At 37.5% G+C, this 18101-nt stretch overlaps 2 protein-coding genes across 2 annotated transcripts in view; both read left to right on the forward strand.

The window, feature by feature from the left end:
- The first annotated feature begins 684 nt into the window (after window positions 1-684).
- Window positions 685-9930, forward strand: scamp2 (secretory carrier membrane protein 2). The gene is made up of 9 exons (XM_088417806.1): window positions 685-837; window positions 3026-3097; window positions 3180-3263; window positions 4182-4293; window positions 5411-5539; window positions 5649-5808; window positions 6705-6806; window positions 7811-7928; window positions 8376-9930. Exons 1-9 carry the CDS (start codon window positions 781-783, stop codon window positions 8523-8525), a joined length of 984 nt encoding a protein of 327 aa, XP_088273932.1. The 5' UTR covers window positions 685-780; the 3' UTR covers window positions 8526-9930.
- Window positions 9931-10572: 642 nt separating this feature from the next.
- map1ab (microtubule-associated protein 1Ab) overlaps window positions 10573-18101 on the forward strand; it is a 37774-nt gene continuing 30245 nt past the window's right edge. The window contains exons 1-2 of the mRNA XM_088416780.1: window positions 10573-10840; window positions 13942-14043. Of these exons, the coding sequence (XP_088272906.1) occupies window positions 10573-10840; window positions 13942-14043 (370 nt within the window). The remainder of the gene's footprint in view (window positions 10841-13941; window positions 14044-18101) is intronic.

Below are 18101 nucleotides of genomic sequence, written 5' to 3' on the forward strand. Positions count from 1 at the left end.
TACATATGCACTTCATTTGAATGTACATTGTCTTCTCATGTCATGAATTTTCATCCATTTTGCTTTATTTTAATAAACCAGTCGTCTGAGTGTGTAAATAATCGTTTTTAAATAGTTATTTGCATCATAGCTGCAATGGCAAACTTGTTCCCCTTTCTGAGCGGAAGAAATATGTTCTAAGAAATAACTTATCAATAAATATTTTTCCACAAAAAATAATAATGGAACGTGGCAAGTTGGGTCGAACCATTCATGTATAGGGGACAATTCGGCTTTTTACAATAATTAAATTGAATAACCTACTGAACATAAAATTTGTTTATAAATGTATAATTTCCTGAAATAGAGATAGTACATTAACTAACGCAATAATTATTTTTAAAGGATTTTTGCATGTTTTTTTTGTTTTTTTTTTAAATCTTGAGTACCCCCTGAAGTTCCTTCAAGTACCCCCAGGGGTACGATTAACCCCATTGAGAACCACAGTTCTAAAGCACTCTTGCTCGAGTACTACTAATTTTCTGCGTGTGTTGTTTTTTTTTTTTAAATATGGACCTGTGTCTGCCCAAAAAAAAAAAAAACATTTTTGTCTACTTTCGTGTTCGCGCCTCCTGTATTTGTGCGTGGCGCAGTGACGTCACCGCCCAGCTGTCGGAGTGCGCATGCGTCCTACTCTTCAGTGGAGGAAGTAGGTAGAAGAAGCAACTTCGGTGTCGGTAACGAGTTCGTTGTTTATTCCCCCCTCGCAGAGGTTTGAATCACCGACAGTCTTGAACAAAAATGTCGGCGTTTGATGACAATCCCTTCGCCGAGTCGGCTGGCGTCAACCCTTTTAATGTAAGTGCTCCAATTTATGCTAAGGTTTCGCTCAATGGACGAGCTCGGTTGCTGTCAATTCGTTCGCGAGAGGGTAGCCACTCGCCAGCACGTCAGGAAACTTGTTGGGTGGTGTAGGTGGGAGGGTTTTAGACTCTTTTCTCTGCTGCCATTGGGCGATTTTGTCGAATTGACCACCCGTTAACCAATCAACGCGCTTTATCGTGGGCTTGGCTCAATTGTAGGAAGTTAACTTGTAACCAACAAGAATGGTGTGGTCTAAACCTTTTTTTAACAACGTTAAAGTAGTCACTACCTAGAATTGAAAAACGTACCTGATCGTTTGTCATGGTTTTGACCGACTTATTGTTGTTTTCGATGTGAACTCAGGCACAGGTGGTCAACTCAGGAGTGCCAATTTCATGCTGCCACCGTTCCTCAAGGAAATGAGCTAATTAAACCATAAACTTATTAACTTATTACTTTTGCGCTTCGGCTACATTGCAACAACAAGCACCTACTCAGACAATTTTACAGTGTAGGCGTTTACAGGGTCACATGATGTCTTCAAGTCCATGCATCCTTCATGTATGGGGACAGCAAAAAATATTGGATGAAACTCTGTACTTTATTATAATTTACACGAAAAAAAACCACCTCACAATACTCCAAACAAAATGTTACAGCTACAGTATCTCCAGATTGCTTGTCATCAGAGGAAAGAACATTTTAATTGTTTTGCTCGTCTTTAAACATCGCTGGCATAGATAAACAAAAATGCATGTTTGGCCCAATTGAGCAAAATTGATGAATTGCTTATCTCAAATTCAAAATCATAGTTTCATATGAATCAAAAATCTTACATGGTAATTTAGCCGTTTTGCAATGTGTCACACATGTGAACAAACATCTACAGTGCAGGACATGACTGTTTGATTGCAAGGCGGGGAGATGAAGCTAAATAAATAAGATTTTCAGCACGCTGGTACACAGTGCCTGCTTGGCCACTCACTCCTTCTCACAGACTAGGATTTACAATCATTCATTAGAATGCATAGATTCAAGCTTTAATTTATCCACACAAAGATATGTACACAAACGTCGTCTATGGGCAAAAAAAAAGTATGTTCTTTGCCGTTGTATTCTGTGGTGCTGTCGCTCATTTCCTGTTTCGAAGTTGTGCTCTATTTTTTGCGATGTCATCAAAAGACACAATCTAAGTTCCATCTGGCTACCTTTTTTTAATTCAGTAATATTTTTTGTTAGGGCAAGGCTATAATGGGAAAGTTTTCATCTGTTGTGCAGACAATAGTCAAAGTGATATTTTAGCATTTCTAAGTGCCATAAACATGTTTCCAGTCATTCAAATATTCTCTCATTAACTTAGATGTTTTCCGTTAGCTTTCCTGGTCTCGCAAGTATGCAAAACAAATTTTCTATTTGCAACTCATTAAAATGGCAAACTCTTTGTTTTATTTACATTTCTATGTTATGCTCAATCGTGTTTAGCGTTTGTAATGTCGATCCTGTTCATTTCTTGTCTCATCCAGGTTGGCTTTCTTTTTTTCTTAAAATCTAAAACTCAACCGAATAACTCAACCATACTTGTCAGCAGGCTACATATGGTGCGAAAGGAGGAAAATTAAATTTCAATATATATATTTTTTGAACCATTACCATGCCCCCCGTCCAAGCTAGCAACCCTTAAACCTAAATTCAACGCCTAATTTTAGTTTGTAGCAAACTGCACTTATCTTTCACCGAGCATCATGCTGTGAAATTTAGTAAAAAAAGAGGAAAACTATGCCAGTGTGAGCAGTTCCAATCTCCTTGACAGGAAGGAGTCCATTGTTGAGTCTGGCTGGGAATGTTTACAGGTGTGTCCGGCACTGATAAGTAACATTCAAGTCGGCTTATTGCTTTGATCAAATGACCACACGGGACACAGCCATGCGGTCTCTCTTTTTTTTTCCGACTTAAATATTAGGACAGCGTGCAAATTTTTTTGTAAAAGTAAAACTGGGCCACTGTTTTGGCAAGACCTTCCCCAACATGTGTTTTGCGATGGTTATCTATTAACGACCGATTTGCACTTGCTAGACATCTCTGTTCAACTTCATCCCAAGTATGTTTGATAAGCTTCCTCCGCATGAGATGCGTCTAAGCATGCCTTGATAGACTTTGTTTTTGACATTCGATTTTGTTTCAGGACCCAGCTGTCACTCAGGTGACAAACTCCAGCATAGAACCTGTCGAGCAGTACAACCCTTTTCCTGCCACCGTAAGACCATTTACTGCTTTATCCAGTTTCTTCTTTGTCTCGTCCTGGTTTTCCTGTGTAATTGAATTATTATTATTTTAAGAACCTTGCAAGTCAGACCACTCCAGCCTCCACCACCCCCTACCAACCTGCGGTACTGCAGCCATCCTCAGAACCCAGTCCACAGGTGAGTCAAACATCATGTACAAAGACATCTTCATACACACAATCGACCTTTCCTCACCAAGTTTGATAGAGTCATTTGCTCATTTTGGAGACGTGCAGTCATCTCCAGTTGCCTGCACTATAGCTCCTCAGGTAGCATCGCGTTACCTCAGCATGCTCAGTGACCACACAGCGGCTCAGTTTACACAATATCTTGCAAGTCATTGTTTTACAGGTCTTTGGTTAAATATTAACAAAGTTAATTTTCTGTAGTCCACAACAGTGTTTAAATTAAGTGTGCGGAAATAAAGTTGAATTGAATTTAGTTAGCTTTGGTCTAGTTGACATGCAAAACTCATTAAGCAACGGGCCCGAAGGGTTATGAATTTTCTGAAATGTACAAATTGGCACTGTTGGGCCCTTTTATGTTCCAAGAACTCTGGACAAATAGTTATGTTCAAGTGTTTTATTCTATATCAGGGAAAAGCTAAGCAATACTCAAGTGAAAGGGTGCACATTTATATACATAATTGAAAGAAATGCATGAGACATTGTAAAACAAACAAAATGTGATTCAGAACTCGTATTGACTAACTTAAGTGACCTAAAACACACACACATACACATATCTTAAAAACAGTACTCAGGAATTAACTATTGCTAGTAACTGGTTGTCCTTTACTGTTTTAAATATTTCTGCCAAGTGCTAATCAAATGTCGATATTGCCTCGTGTTTCTAATGAAGTGACCAATCAATAAGGTATTGTGCAAAAAGCCATGGTCTCTCTTTTGCTTGGAATGCACATTCAATGTGTGTTTATCGTTTGCCTGCCAATTTAAATGCTGCTGAGAGAAAAAGAAGCATGTTTGTTTCAGGAAAGCCTTCTCTTGCCTTTACTGCCCTCTTCATCATCTTCCTCCTCCTCCTCCTCCCTTTCAGGCGACTGCCACTGCAGCACAAGCCAACCTGCTGAGGCAGCAGGAGGAGCTGGAGAGGAAAGCTGCCGAGCTGGACCGCAGAGAGCAGGAGCTACAGAACCGAAGCTCTTCAGGTTAATAGCGGCATTTCCGACACTGGTCTCCATTAGAAAATATGGAGTATAATACAGTGGTACTTTGACTTGGGGGTTAATTCGTTCTGTGACCACACTCAAAACTCAATTCAGTCCTACGTCAATTCATTTTCCTCCGCTGAAATTCTTTTTCTGATTAAAGGCTTTTCAATTAAGGTCCAATAGCTCTGTGTCAAAAATCCATAACAAATGATACTAGAATGAATTGGATTTGCAAAGGGTAACCCTAGTACATACTGTGCTATTTGTTCAATGTATATGTGCCATTAGCTCTCATTGTATTGTTTTCAATTAGTGGTTCTCACTTGGTTCATCTATGACAGGATTGCATCTGCCTTTAATGATGTCAGGTCCCCAGAATAAAAGGACAAGCAAAAACTGGATAAAAAGATGAAAGAGATCATTTTTAATCATGGTCAACTCGGAGGTTACCAGCATCAATGGTCACATGATACCAAACGTGTTAACGCGCCTCATGAGCCGATGGGGCAGGGCGAATTGTGCCTCGTGTGCACAAAGCTTGAACTGTGACGGGAAGAGAAATTGCTCCATGTTCCACTTAATTTGCTCTTAATCAGTTTTCAGATTAAGAGCAAATTAAGTGGAACATGAAGCAATTTATTGTGAAATTGTGTTGTAGTCACTTCTTTGCAAAACATCTAGAACTTTTTTTCTTGTTAAGTTTTATACAGAGGCGCATTGTCATTGGTGATGCAATTTTCAATCAGATTTGACAGGAGCAACTCCTGAAACTGCTGAATAAAATTTGCTTACACCACTACAAAGCTAGTTTCAAAGATTAATAAACTGGACATTGGAAACATTTTTCCCATCCAAAGATGCTTGGCCCTGGTTAGGGGCTAGTTGGCTAAAAAAAAAAAAAAGGGTAGTACATCATTTAAAAAACGGTTAGGAACATCTGTTTTAAACCATGCTTTGACTTGACACGAACATCTGTAAACTGTAAAATAAAGATAACAGCGTACATTGTTTCACAACTTTCCACCATTTTATTATGCAAAAACAGCACATCGTGTACTTTTTGAATATATACAAAAACAACTTTCTCCGGTTCTTGTTCCCTTGCTGTGGTCAGGTAAAGAAAACAACTGGCCTCCCCTCCCCAAGAGTTTCCCCATCAAGCCGTGTTTCTATCAGGACTTCTCTGAGGAGATCCCCACCGAGTACCAGAGGGTGTGCAAGATGATGTACTACCTCTGGATGTGTAAGTGCTCAAAAGTGACAAAAAAACATCGTCATAAATAAAGTGGTAATATGACCTGTAATGTTGCATATAGCAGAAATGTCAACAGCTTGTCCCTCTTGTCTCGCAGTCAACTGCGTGACACTCTTCCTCAACATGCTGGCATGTCTGGCCTGCTTCACCACGGCGTCTGCCCACGGTGTTGATTTCGGACTCTCAATCCTCTGGCTCATCCTCTTTGCTCCCTGCTCCTTCCTCTGCTGGTACCGGCCCGTCTACAAGGCCTTCAAGTGAGTGCAATTCGGTATACAGATAAAAGAAGAATCCAACATCCGCTTGTTTGTTTAGCTCAAGGGTGGGCAAGCTTTTTGACTGAAGGGCCGCAAATGCTTCCAAAATTTGACAATAAGGGCCAAACCAGGAGCAGAGGGATGGAGTTTTTTCATAATCCACCTCATAATAGATAAAAAAAAAAAGCGGGATATTTCAATAGAAAATTCACAAAAGCATTACGACTGTTATTCATGGTCCATGTATTTAACTATTTATTGAAATGACTCTTAAAACAACTGAAAATTCAATGAACAAAATAAAGCCTTTATTTAGTGCTGACAGTTACCGTATTTTCTGCACTACAAGGTGCACCTAAAAGCCTTATTTTTTTTTTAAACCTGATGGTGCGCCTTATAATCAGGTGCGCCTTATATGTGGATTAATAATGACATTGGGATCTGTAGATGGGAAATGAAGTGATAAAGTGTGTTTACAGTTGAACAAGGTTGCTCATATTGACATTGAGTTATTATGCTATTGAGAGTTTAGAGTTATTGTTATTACGTTGAGTATTACTATATTGTGATTGAAAAAGTTTCAATTATGTCATTGATTGAGGGTGCGCCTTATAATCCGGTGCGCCTTATAGTCCGGAAAATACGGTACTATTTTAAAGCATTGATATTCCTTTATCCTTCAGAATGTTAACTTTATTATTCTGCTCCTGACGAATAATTTCTTCAATTCTGTTGAGCCAGATTAAAAAGCTTATCGGGCCACACGTTATAAGTTTGATATCGGTAAGACAATAATGTAATAAACTAATAATCATTAGAAATACTTTTTTTAAATACGTTTTTTTTTCTAAATACATTCTATATCCTTTTAAACTTTTATGTCGATTTTCCCTTAGGACCGACAGCTCCTTCAGTTTCTTCTTCTTTTTCTTTGTCTTCTTCTGCCAAGTGGCCATCTTCATCATCCAGGCGGTGGGCATCCCTTATTGGGGCAACAGGTAGGTTGGTGTTACCTTATTTATTTTGTTTGTTTTTACAGTATTCCATTTTCAAAAGAGAATATTGTAAAATGGCAGCATGGGGTTACAAAAGCATGATTGCATTAGAAGGTACAATAATAAGATACATCAGCGAAACAAGAGTGAGTCAAACTTAAAGATTCCATTGAGAATATCTTAAATATTTCTCCATACTGCTGTGTGAGGTTTCTCCTGCATCGCCATTTTGAAGGCCTCAAACAGTGGCAAGAAATGCTGGCGTCATTGTAATTAAGTCTGATCCCAAAAGTAGCGTTAAACCACAAACCTGGTGAATAGGTCTGCAGTAATAAGGGGGCTCAGGTTTTTTTTTTTTAGTTTTTTTTCTGCATCAATATTGTTCGGTGAAATCCACGCTACTCATGCAAGTTCCATTTCCTGTTCTTTTTTCATCACACTTTTCCTCTTCTGCATCAGTGGTACTCTTCTATGTTGGAAAAAAAAATCAAAAGCAATTGCTTAGGTAAATCCATTTTGTGTGGTGAACCTAGATGCGTGGCAAGAAAATTGTTCCATAAGAGCGCATTCAAACGTTAATTATTTCTTACTTTCTTTTTTGTTTATGATTATTCTTCTATCAACACACTTTTCTCCTCTTCCTCTCCAATTTGCTGAGACTTGGCATCCTTCAGTCTCTCTCCTGCTTTTCTTACTGTAAGTGCCTGCCCCTGTCCCCCACGCCCCCACAATCCGTTCCTTGGCACTGTTTGTCTTCTAAGTTCTTCTAATATCACTTCCTTTCATTTCCCATCGAGAAAAACATGGTCATCAATCAGAAAGCCAGAGTTTAATTTATGTAACATTATAATTAATCATTGCATTTTTCTCCACATCCATATTGAGATTTCAATTTAATAAGCAAATGTTTGTTGGTAGCTCCAATTTGGGGGTTTCGCTGGTCAAACGTTTTCATCCCGACGGTTCTTTGGCAGCCCAAAACTTAACCAGTGTTTGTCGGTGCACAGTGGTTGGATCGCCGCCTTTTCCGTCATCAAGTCAGCCACAGCGGTGGGCGCCATCATGATCATTGTGGCCATCCTCTTCACCATCTGCGCCGTCATGTCTGTCATTCTCCTCAAGATGGTAAGAAGTCACAATACATATTTGGTGTGTTGAAATTAAATGTGACACTCATATATATCTATATATAGACACTTATATATATATATAGATATAGATATATATATATATATATATATAGAAATGTGACACTTATACATATCTATATATAGACACTTATATATATCTATACATGGATGGATGGATGGATGGATGGATGGATGGATGGATGGATGAAGAGAGCGAGAACATATTTCGCACCAAACCTGTCCTATAGATGTCGCCCTATCACTCAATCACGCAAAATTCATTGACTGCAATTCAAATGCACTCTCCAGTAGAGGACGCTAAAATAATTACATTAAGTAGCATTCTAATAGCGCGCTTATCTTTTTTCAACTATGTATCACCTAGTTTGAATTATTTTCAATGATTTGACATGACCAGCTAACTTTTGCATTTCCATGCCAGGTCCACGGCATGTACCGCCGGACTGGCGCCAGCTTCCATAAGGCCCAGCAGGAGTTCTCGCAGGGAATCTTCACCAACAAAACCTTTCAAAGTGCCGCCGCCAGCGCAGCGTCGTCCGCAGCACAAGGAGCTTTCCAGGCAAACAACTAGCGAGCGCTAAGCTAACAATTCAGGCCAAGGTCTTCTCGTTATCAGCTTGGGAGTGAAGTGAGCCGCTTTGTGTCCAAACTTATAATGTGTCGTCCTTGAGCAAGGTAAGGCTGCACTTATACAGACACCCACCATCGCCCCGCCAGATGACATCGCCTGGAGGGGCGAGAACCACCCCAGGTGCATTGTGGGTGGAGCGCGAGAGACATTGACTGATGTCTTCATTTCACTTTGTTTTGGCTTTGTATATTTTCTGTGCACTTTTCGGCAACTCTCATCGGTGTATACTGCGCGTGGAAATTCTTTTTTTTTTTTTTCCCCAGCATGTGTGAGATCCTTCACAACCGTTGTGATATTTTTTGTGTCATTCTTTGGCAATTTAATGTTTATTGTCTGTCTAGTACGTGTCCTCTCAATTGCTGCATGAGTACAAGTGCTACGAGGAAGAAATAATCAGTCGCAGATCCATTCAGCTAATGCATTTCCGCAAATAGCGATCTGTTAGTTGCCTTGTTCATATTTTGCTTGACACAAAAAGAAAAAAATCCCTTCTCAACATGAGATATAAAAACTCGACACACCTGGGTATAGATGACAGGTTTTTGTGATGGTGGGGGGTGGCGAAGGTGGATTATTTCTTTCTACTTTTTTCACAGAAAATTCAGACAATGATGCAAGACTCTTGGGAACGACAGAATTATTAGAATCCTGCAGTTCAACACAAACTCTATTGCTAACCAAAACAGCAGCACCTACCAAATCAAAGAAACATTGAATATTGGACCCAATTTTGAGATTGACTTCCAGTTTTTTTCTTTCCTTTTTTCTGACAAACAACATGCATTTGAGTTGACGATCTCAAGCTTTCAAGGGGGAATACATTAAAAAAAAATAGCAGCATGCAAAGCAAGTGACAAAATATTCCAGATATTTTGCATTCAAACGTTTCCAGCAGTCTATTTCAGTGCTAGATTAATTAAACCTTCCTTTTGTTATTAGATTACAAATTGACACCGTCGTGTTTCAGGTCAATTTTGAAATGTTTTGCTAGCCTCTGCAAAAGTGGACAATGGCGATTTTGACTTAATACACACACATTTGCCATTACTGTCATTCAAATTCTTGAAAAAAATGCAATGGTTTCTTGTAGAATGTCTATTTTCAGTGTGCTTTTTATTATGGGATATGTCTCACCTCATTGATCATAGATACATTAGTTGTTTTTTTTTTTTTTTTTTTTTGAAGCAGCAGCAGCATATGAAGTCTAATAATTAGCATTTGATCCAGCATCCAGGTGGTTATAATATGTAATATTTTGGATCTCAATTCATACTGTGTTTGCAGAAGTCAGTGCCTTTTGAAAATATTTAATGTTGCATCTAATAATAAAATGCTTTGCCTTTGATCCCCTATTTCTGTCTCTTATATCCTCCCGAAACCTAGTCTCTTCATTAGTGTCCATATTTTCTCAGCAAGACACTAAAAAATAAACATAATATAAATCAGAATGTGTTCAACTTAGTGGGAGTAGTACAATTAAGAAAACATTTTTCTGTGTTGACTTCCCATTTACGACCAGCAGATGGCAGCATTCGTTCATGTGAGTGCCACCCTCAGATGAGCATGAAACGTCAATCTTGATTTCTAAACCAGAGCTCCAGTTTTTGCTGACGAAGCTAAATGCGGTAAGGCGTCTTAATTCATCTCACGTATACTTTGTGTTTCAACATGTAAAAGGGAGACTTCAAAACGTATCTGTATGCATACCCCGTTCCATCATGCTGCCTCCCACAGGTCAATCTTGGTACTGCACTAAACTTGCCTTGTGATTTCTGGACCCTATTTGTAATTTGTACAGGTGTAAAATTTCCAGTTGTTGATTCAGACTGGTTATCCGGGCCGTTTCCTGCTCGCTCGCTCTCCCTCTCTCTCTCTCCCTCCCTCTCTCCCTCCCCCTTCCCCCTCCCTCCCGCATCGCTTACTCAGCATCCTCTCACTCCGCACTCCACCGCCTTCGCCATCACCCGCCTGCACAGGGCCGGTTGTCATGGCGATGGCGGAGTCATCCCCCAGGCGTGTTGCCATGGAGATGCCGGTGCTGGGCGCCCTCCCGGTGGTTGAAGAGGACGAGGGGGGATCGACGTCCGCGCGGCCGCCGGCGTTCGAGGAGCTGCTTCGGTACCGCGCCGCCGCAGGAGGGGGGAGACGGAGACGCGGACCGCCCTTCAACCGAGCCGGCTACTACGTACTGGTGGTGATCGGCGATATCGGCTCCGAGCAGCAACTGGACGCCGCCAGAGCGCACATCGAAGCCGGTGAGTGCGCAACTCTCGTGCCACGTGAGAAGTGTTCGACTTGTGCAAATGTTGGGACGTCATCGCAAACGTACTGTAAATATTGGCGCAGCGTTGCGCCATTGGGCCCACGCGCTCTCCAATGACTCATTTGATTCATTAAAAGACTCCTTCGATTCAGTTAGTGAGTGAAATAATATTAATAAATAGTTGGCCCTTTCCACAATCAATTGAGCGCGTCGTTTTTGTTTAGTTCAGCCTTCACTGGGACACTATTTATGAGACAAGGTTTCCCCTAGCTATGTCGCGTTTTTTTTTATTGCTATGGTGGATTTATTTATGACCATAACTTCTTTTTTAGTGTTAGTTTACCGCACTGTTTTTCTTCCTTTCCTCCCTTTCGAAATAGTTAATGTGTTGTATTCATTGTGAACGTAATCCTGCGATTAACGGGGGAACACTAATTTTTTTCCCCGTTTAACCCTGTGACAGACGCCTGAAAAACAATATTTCAAAAGTAACGCTCAATAAATAAATTTAATGATATAGTTAGATTTTATTTGAACACTAATTGTCTTTATTATCACATGAACTTAGTTCCTATATTCTAAGTTTGTCCGATACCACTTTCGATTTCACTTTTTTTTTCCAGACTTATACTAGAGCTTGGACTTAACTCTTGAGGTATTACTGATACCAAGCACTGATACCACACGTACTTAAAAATTGTTCCAATATGAGTTTTGTTGGGACGCACGTCTTCAGATCATAATCAGGTTGCAACAAGGGATGGGCGAGTATCATTGCCAGGAATTGGTTTTTACTTGCCGAAAGCTTCCGATACCAATATTGATCACCCCCATGTTGGTGCTTTAAAATGAGGAACTAGAAAGTACAACAGAAAATTGTTGATTCTCGTGCAAGTATAAGGAAAATTGCTCTATGAGAGTATATACTGTAGTTCTTTATTTAACTCTTGAGGTACTTTAATAAAAGTAATATAAGTAAGTCTTTAAACCCCAAAGGACCATAGATTGTCCCCATTATAGTTTTTTTTTTTTTTTTTTTTTTTAACTATGACCATATCAAGTTTTTTCATCATCTTTGGGTTTACCTATAAATATAACGTTTTTATTGTGGGACCTTTTGATAATTTATTATATTCCAGATTTTAATGTATTTTTATTTTTGGACAAACGGCTGTTTTGTTTACAAAAAAACCTACACTAGGGACCATAAATGAGCCCCATTATAAATGTGTTTAAAAAAGAATAAAGGATGCTTTTTAAATTATTTTTATTACTCAATCACTCCTTTTTCAACGAACAAATACAAAATACGTTTTTTTTCCTCAAAAATGTCTCAGAATAATTGAAAATTATTATAGGGCTCTTGGTTGGTCAGTAATTCATAACATCCCTTATATTGATGCATTTTTTGTATTTCGCGCAATGACGGTGTTTGAGAGAAAAAACACGCACACTAGAACTCTCACCTAAAAGTAAATAATTGATCGAATAATATTTTTATGATTTCAGCACATCAAATTTTCATCAATAATATCAGATCTATACATATATATATATATATATATATATATATATATATATATATATATATATATATATGACACACTATTTGAAATATCTCTGTTAAAAACAAAATGTTTTCAAAATCTAGATTTGAATGAAATAATTACAACCGGAATCTGAAAATCCCGAATCCGAAGCCAGGGCGTCGGAAGCGTGCGGCTTATGTGCCATGCATTAGTCCACGGCACCGCCTAATTATTTTTGCAACTAGTGTTCATTTTCTCTCATGTGATGAAGCTATTGGAGAACGTGAGGCGAGAGTGAGTCAGCATTTGTAGGAACAGACTGTGCTCTGCTGTGAAGGAACATTTTAAGGTCAAAACACAAAAAAAAGCCCCAGTGTGTTTTATCTTGCCGGATTGAAACGTAATCTCACTTCCTGCTCTCACCGAGGGAATCAAAAAAGTGGATAAAATGAGACTATGGAGAAACTTCTACTCTGTTGGTTATATAATGGATGCTGGGGGCAAACTTTATCCCTGGGGGGCGCAAACAGGAAGAAAAAGAAAGATAGGGGACATTTTTTTGTTTTGCCTTAAATGATTAAGAAATAAATAAATAAAGCAATAAATTGCATGTTTTACTGTTGTACTGACTTTGAAATGGTCATAACATTGTCAAATAATTACTTTTAACCCCTCAAAATTTCCAATTGCATCAGCCCTATCCATACGAGTGTGTGTGTGTGTGTGTGTATATATATATATATATATATATATATATATATATATATATATATATATATATATATATAATTTTTTTTGAGGGGGGCTTTACCCCCTTTATGTACAAAAATTGGAGAAATGCGATAACAGCCAAAGTAACTACACTGTATATTTATAGATTAATGAAATTGAAATAGGGATATTTATTATGTCATAATTAGAGTCTTATGACTTTTGAAGACTTGCATTGTGGGAGTCCAGGCTAAACCAATCATCAAAGTCATTGAAAGGCTTGCAAATGTCATAGGTTGGCCACTAGCGCCACCCGGTGGTTTTGGGGTGTCAACGCAAAAATTTCTATCGCGCCCTGTTCGCAAGTTGCAGTTGAAAGAATTAATGCAAAACTCGGGGGAAATGCATGATAAAACATCAGGTTTTCAATATGTCCAAAATTGACAACATTTCCAATTTTGAATGGCAGTAAATGAGCCCGACATGGGCTAAATTTGACACCTATAGGGTGTACCTCTCCACCTCCCGTTTGCAAGCATTTAGAAGGGACGGCAGCATGGCATATTGAAAGTCGTCATGTTTTGACAATCTATGCAATATTTTGGCCTCCTTGTGTGTGTTTTTGGATACTTTTCCTTTGATATCACTGATCAAAAACATCAAAAAGCCTGAGTTGGGTCAAGATTTCCCCCCATGGCTTAAATAGCATTGCGGGGTTATGTCAAAAAGTATTTTTCATATATGCCACGGGCCACCAACATGTGGATGGTGGGCCGCAAAAGGCCCCCTGGCCCGTCGTTTGGACACCAATACTTGAGGGGTTTCAAGTTTCTTCCTCATTCTCCCGTTTCAGGAATCCGATCTTGGGACGTGGACCTCAACCGATGCAACCTTGAGCAGCAGCTGCAGCTGTTTATAACGCGCCACTCCGCCCATTTTTCCTCAGAGGTCAAAGGTCAGTACCAAGTGGTGGCTTCTTGACGCTAATGAAAATGGGAAATAAAATATTTCCACTCATGATCATTAATTTTGAGAGTTCATATCAGGAACACCTCTCAAGATACGAAATAATGGAAACAAAATGTTTACAAATGTTTACTTCAAGTAAGTAATATTGTAATGATTACGGTAATATTTTGTTAAAGGGATAGTCCACTTATTTATTTTCAGCAGTAAAAATTAATTTTGTCGGTCAGTAACTTGATGAAAAATATTTTTCTTATACAATTTTTACTTTAAAAAATATCACTTGCTATCTATGAAAAATAACATTGCACATGCTGAAGGCCAATGACAGCTCAGCTTGTGAATGTCACATGACCAACAGGTGAGCCGGGATTGGTTGTTACTCGTGGCAGTGTCATTTTCAGTTCACAGCAAGTAGAAAAATAGTTTTTTAAAGGTATTATTGTAAAATAAAATAAATTTTCCAAATAAGACAAAATATGAACTTTTTTGCACAGGTTAGTAGTCCACCTGGAACTTAATTTCTACAGTGCGTTTCATACACTCTCCATGTGCTTGACAAAAGTCAAATTGAACAAAATACAACTGACTCATGAGTTACTTCATGTTCCAATCAATGTGCTCTTAATTTGAAAGGAAACACATACAGATCCCGTCACAGCTTTACAAGATATTGGCTATGCAACTATACCTCAAATGTGAAACGAGACGAAAGCCTGCGGAGGCTGCCGCTATTGATTACCGACAAGCGCGCAGACGATCGATAGAACTTCAATGGAGGGAGGCGCTCGGAAATAGATGAAAAAAGACAATCGTATGGCATAAACCTTTCCACTGTGGGAAAGTTCTCCGCGAGCTGCGTTCGGCCTCCGCGCGAGAGGGGAAGTGCTTGCAAGCCGGTTCATTAGTTTGCGTTAAACCCATTCAAAGGATTTATTGATTGAAGTTCCTCTCTCGTTCCCTCAAGAAAACACTTTCAACTTGAACCGCTGATGACCTTCAGTCAACAAAACTTTCCAGGGGAATCGATGCGGCGAAATTAGAATCATAGCTGATGTGGCTCACATCAGTTCAGTCATTATTTTTTTTTTTTTTCATGTTATTGTGGATAAACTGACATTCACTCCTAGTTCATAAGTGTTCGACATTATTATTGAATATTGAAACATTCTAATGATACGGATTGATTTTTAATGTTTGACGTCTATATCCGTCAATGGCGATGAATGGAAAAAATCAAACACTGCCGTTAACTCATTGAATCCCAAAAACACACAGATTTCAATTTTTTTTTTTAATATAATCTGGATTCCTTTCATACCCTTGTGGTATTATCTTCCAATTTATGAAAATTCAGATTTTTTAAATTTTTTATGATATCATTAAAGAATCAATGGGAAAAAATAGGGGTTCTTAAATTTCCAGCAGCTGTTTAAAACATGTAAATTTCAAAACACAACGATTCTGAAATTTCTATGTGATTTCAGGTGGACGTGCGAGATTTTGTGTACAAAAATAAGCATTGTCCAAATTTTGGACCATATAAAACCATTATAATTACAATTTTTGAGATGCATTTGAGATGGATTTATTACATTGATTTTCCTGCAATTTTTGCAACATTCCGTTGAGCGACAGCCAACCTATTTCAGCAAAGAGAAAATTCTTTGTTGGCTTTTGTTTCACCTCAAGAAAGTAGGTGGCGGTAGAGACCAGTTAATGGCTATGTGTCATCATCACTACTACAAAGACAGATTTTTACCATTTTTCTTTTTTTTTTTGTGGGTTTAATACATTTAACTTACACATGTATGGATAGAAGTGATGCCACTGAACAATTTGAGTGGTTGAAGGAAAAAAGCATTTACAAAATTAGGGGGAAAAAAATGCAATGTGTATAGTTTGCAAAGTGTGTGCACAAGGGATTAGCTGATTTTAGAGCCTTTTAGGCAAACACTTGAACAAGGGAAAAAAAACGATTGTCCGATATGAATGTCTGAACTCTTGAAAAAAGTAAAACAAAATGGTTTCTTGACGTATGAATAAAAACTTTCCTAGCTTGAAATATGCTTCGAAAGAAAAGATGTATCGTAATCCAAAAAGTTCATCAAACAATAGAGGCACCAAAAACTTTTATCGGTAAATCGAGGATCAGCGAAGGTTTCAAGTTTTAAGAGCACTTTTAACTTCTGTTCATTTAAATTTTTCAGTACAGACGAGATTATTTTTCCATCCTTTCTCGTTTGTTCCTTTTGCTGATACGTTTTCCTCGTACGGCGCTAAGACTTCATCGCTGCGGGCTTAAAGGAACATTTTTACCGCAAAAATCCAAAAGATTGGCGGTTTTAGCCTCTTACCTCACGTCGAATATCTTTAGTTTTACTAATGCCGGTTTAGCACCATTCCTCTCAGACTTTGCCTCTGACCTTTGAGATGGAATCGTTTTCATAAGGTTGGTCAGGAATAGTACCGTAGTTAAGTGTTTTATTGTTGTCTTCTGTTTAATTGCAATGTTCATGTCCAAGCTGCTATTGTAATATGTCATAGTCATGTTAAAGTCAACCATTAACTTTAAAAGTAATTTTTACTAAATATATATATATATATATATATATATATATGTACACAGTATATATATACACAGTATATATATATGTATATAATATATATATATATATATATATATATATATATATATATATATATATATATATATATATATATATATATATGTACACAGTATATATATACACAGTATATATATATGTATATATATACACAGTATATATATATGTATATAATATATATATATATATATATATATATATATATATGTATATATATATATATATATATATATGTATATATGTATATATATATATATATATATATATATATATATATGTATATATATATATATATATATGTATATATATATATATGTATATGTATATATATATATGTATATGTATATATATATATGTATATGTATATATATATATATATATATATATATATATATATATATATATATATATATATATATATATATATATATATGTATACACAATTAAATTATATATTATATATATGTATGTGTGTGTGTGTGTATATACTAATATATGTGTGTGTGTGCGTGTATGTAGGTATGTCTAAATTATGCATGTGTGTGTACATATACGTACATATGTATACACTATACTTGTGTGTGCATACTATATGTGTGTATATATATATATATATATATATATATATATATATATATATATATATATATTAGATATATATATATATATATATATTAGATATATATATATAGATATATAGATGTAGATAGATAGATAGATAGATAGATAGATAGATAGATAGATAGATAGATAGATAGATAAAAATATATGCTGCGCATCAGAGAACGTCAGTAGGGAGGCCTGAGAATTTGGAGCCGTCATGAGATTAGGCGGTGGGTATTCTAAGTGTTGTTATCGCTGTTAAGCCGCACCAGTGCCGCAGTGGCATTAGACGATCCGGTTGCAAAGCTCTTTTCCCCAATGTCCAGATCCTGTTTCTCGGTTCGAAAAATGAGCCCTTTCCCAATATCCATCGCGCTTTCCCGACACGAAAGTCCGCGCAGGAAATCAAAATTCCGACTTGAATGACATGTTATTGTTTTATTCCTAGCGGACAATGGAAGAGCTTCATTAGGAACGCGTTTGTTGGGCAACACTAGGTAATCAATAAGTAGCTTAACGTAACTGCGGTTCTGCTTTTTGGGTTAGTGTCGACTTCGATCCGATCCATCCGTCATTTTTTGCAATAAATATTGAAGCCAAACTTTGAATCATTTTTACCGCCTCAGTATTTTAACATTCAATTCCAAAGATATCATTTTACATTTTTCCAAAAGTCCAGATATTCAATCTTTGGGACTTATCAGTATTTACTTCCAACTTTACACCTTTTTTTTTAGATATAGTCCTTGATATTAAGCCAAAGACATGTTTTTACATATTTTAAGATTCCAAACATTCAAGCCCAGGTACTTATGAT

The sequence above is a fragment of the Hippichthys cyanospilos genome, chromosome 6 (assembly GCF_059441005.1).
Source record: "Hippichthys cyanospilos isolate Australia breed blue-spotted pipefish chromosome 6, RoL_Hcya_1.0, whole genome shotgun sequence".
NCBI classification, from domain to species: Eukaryota; Metazoa; Chordata; class Actinopteri; order Syngnathiformes; family Syngnathidae; genus Hippichthys; species Hippichthys cyanospilos.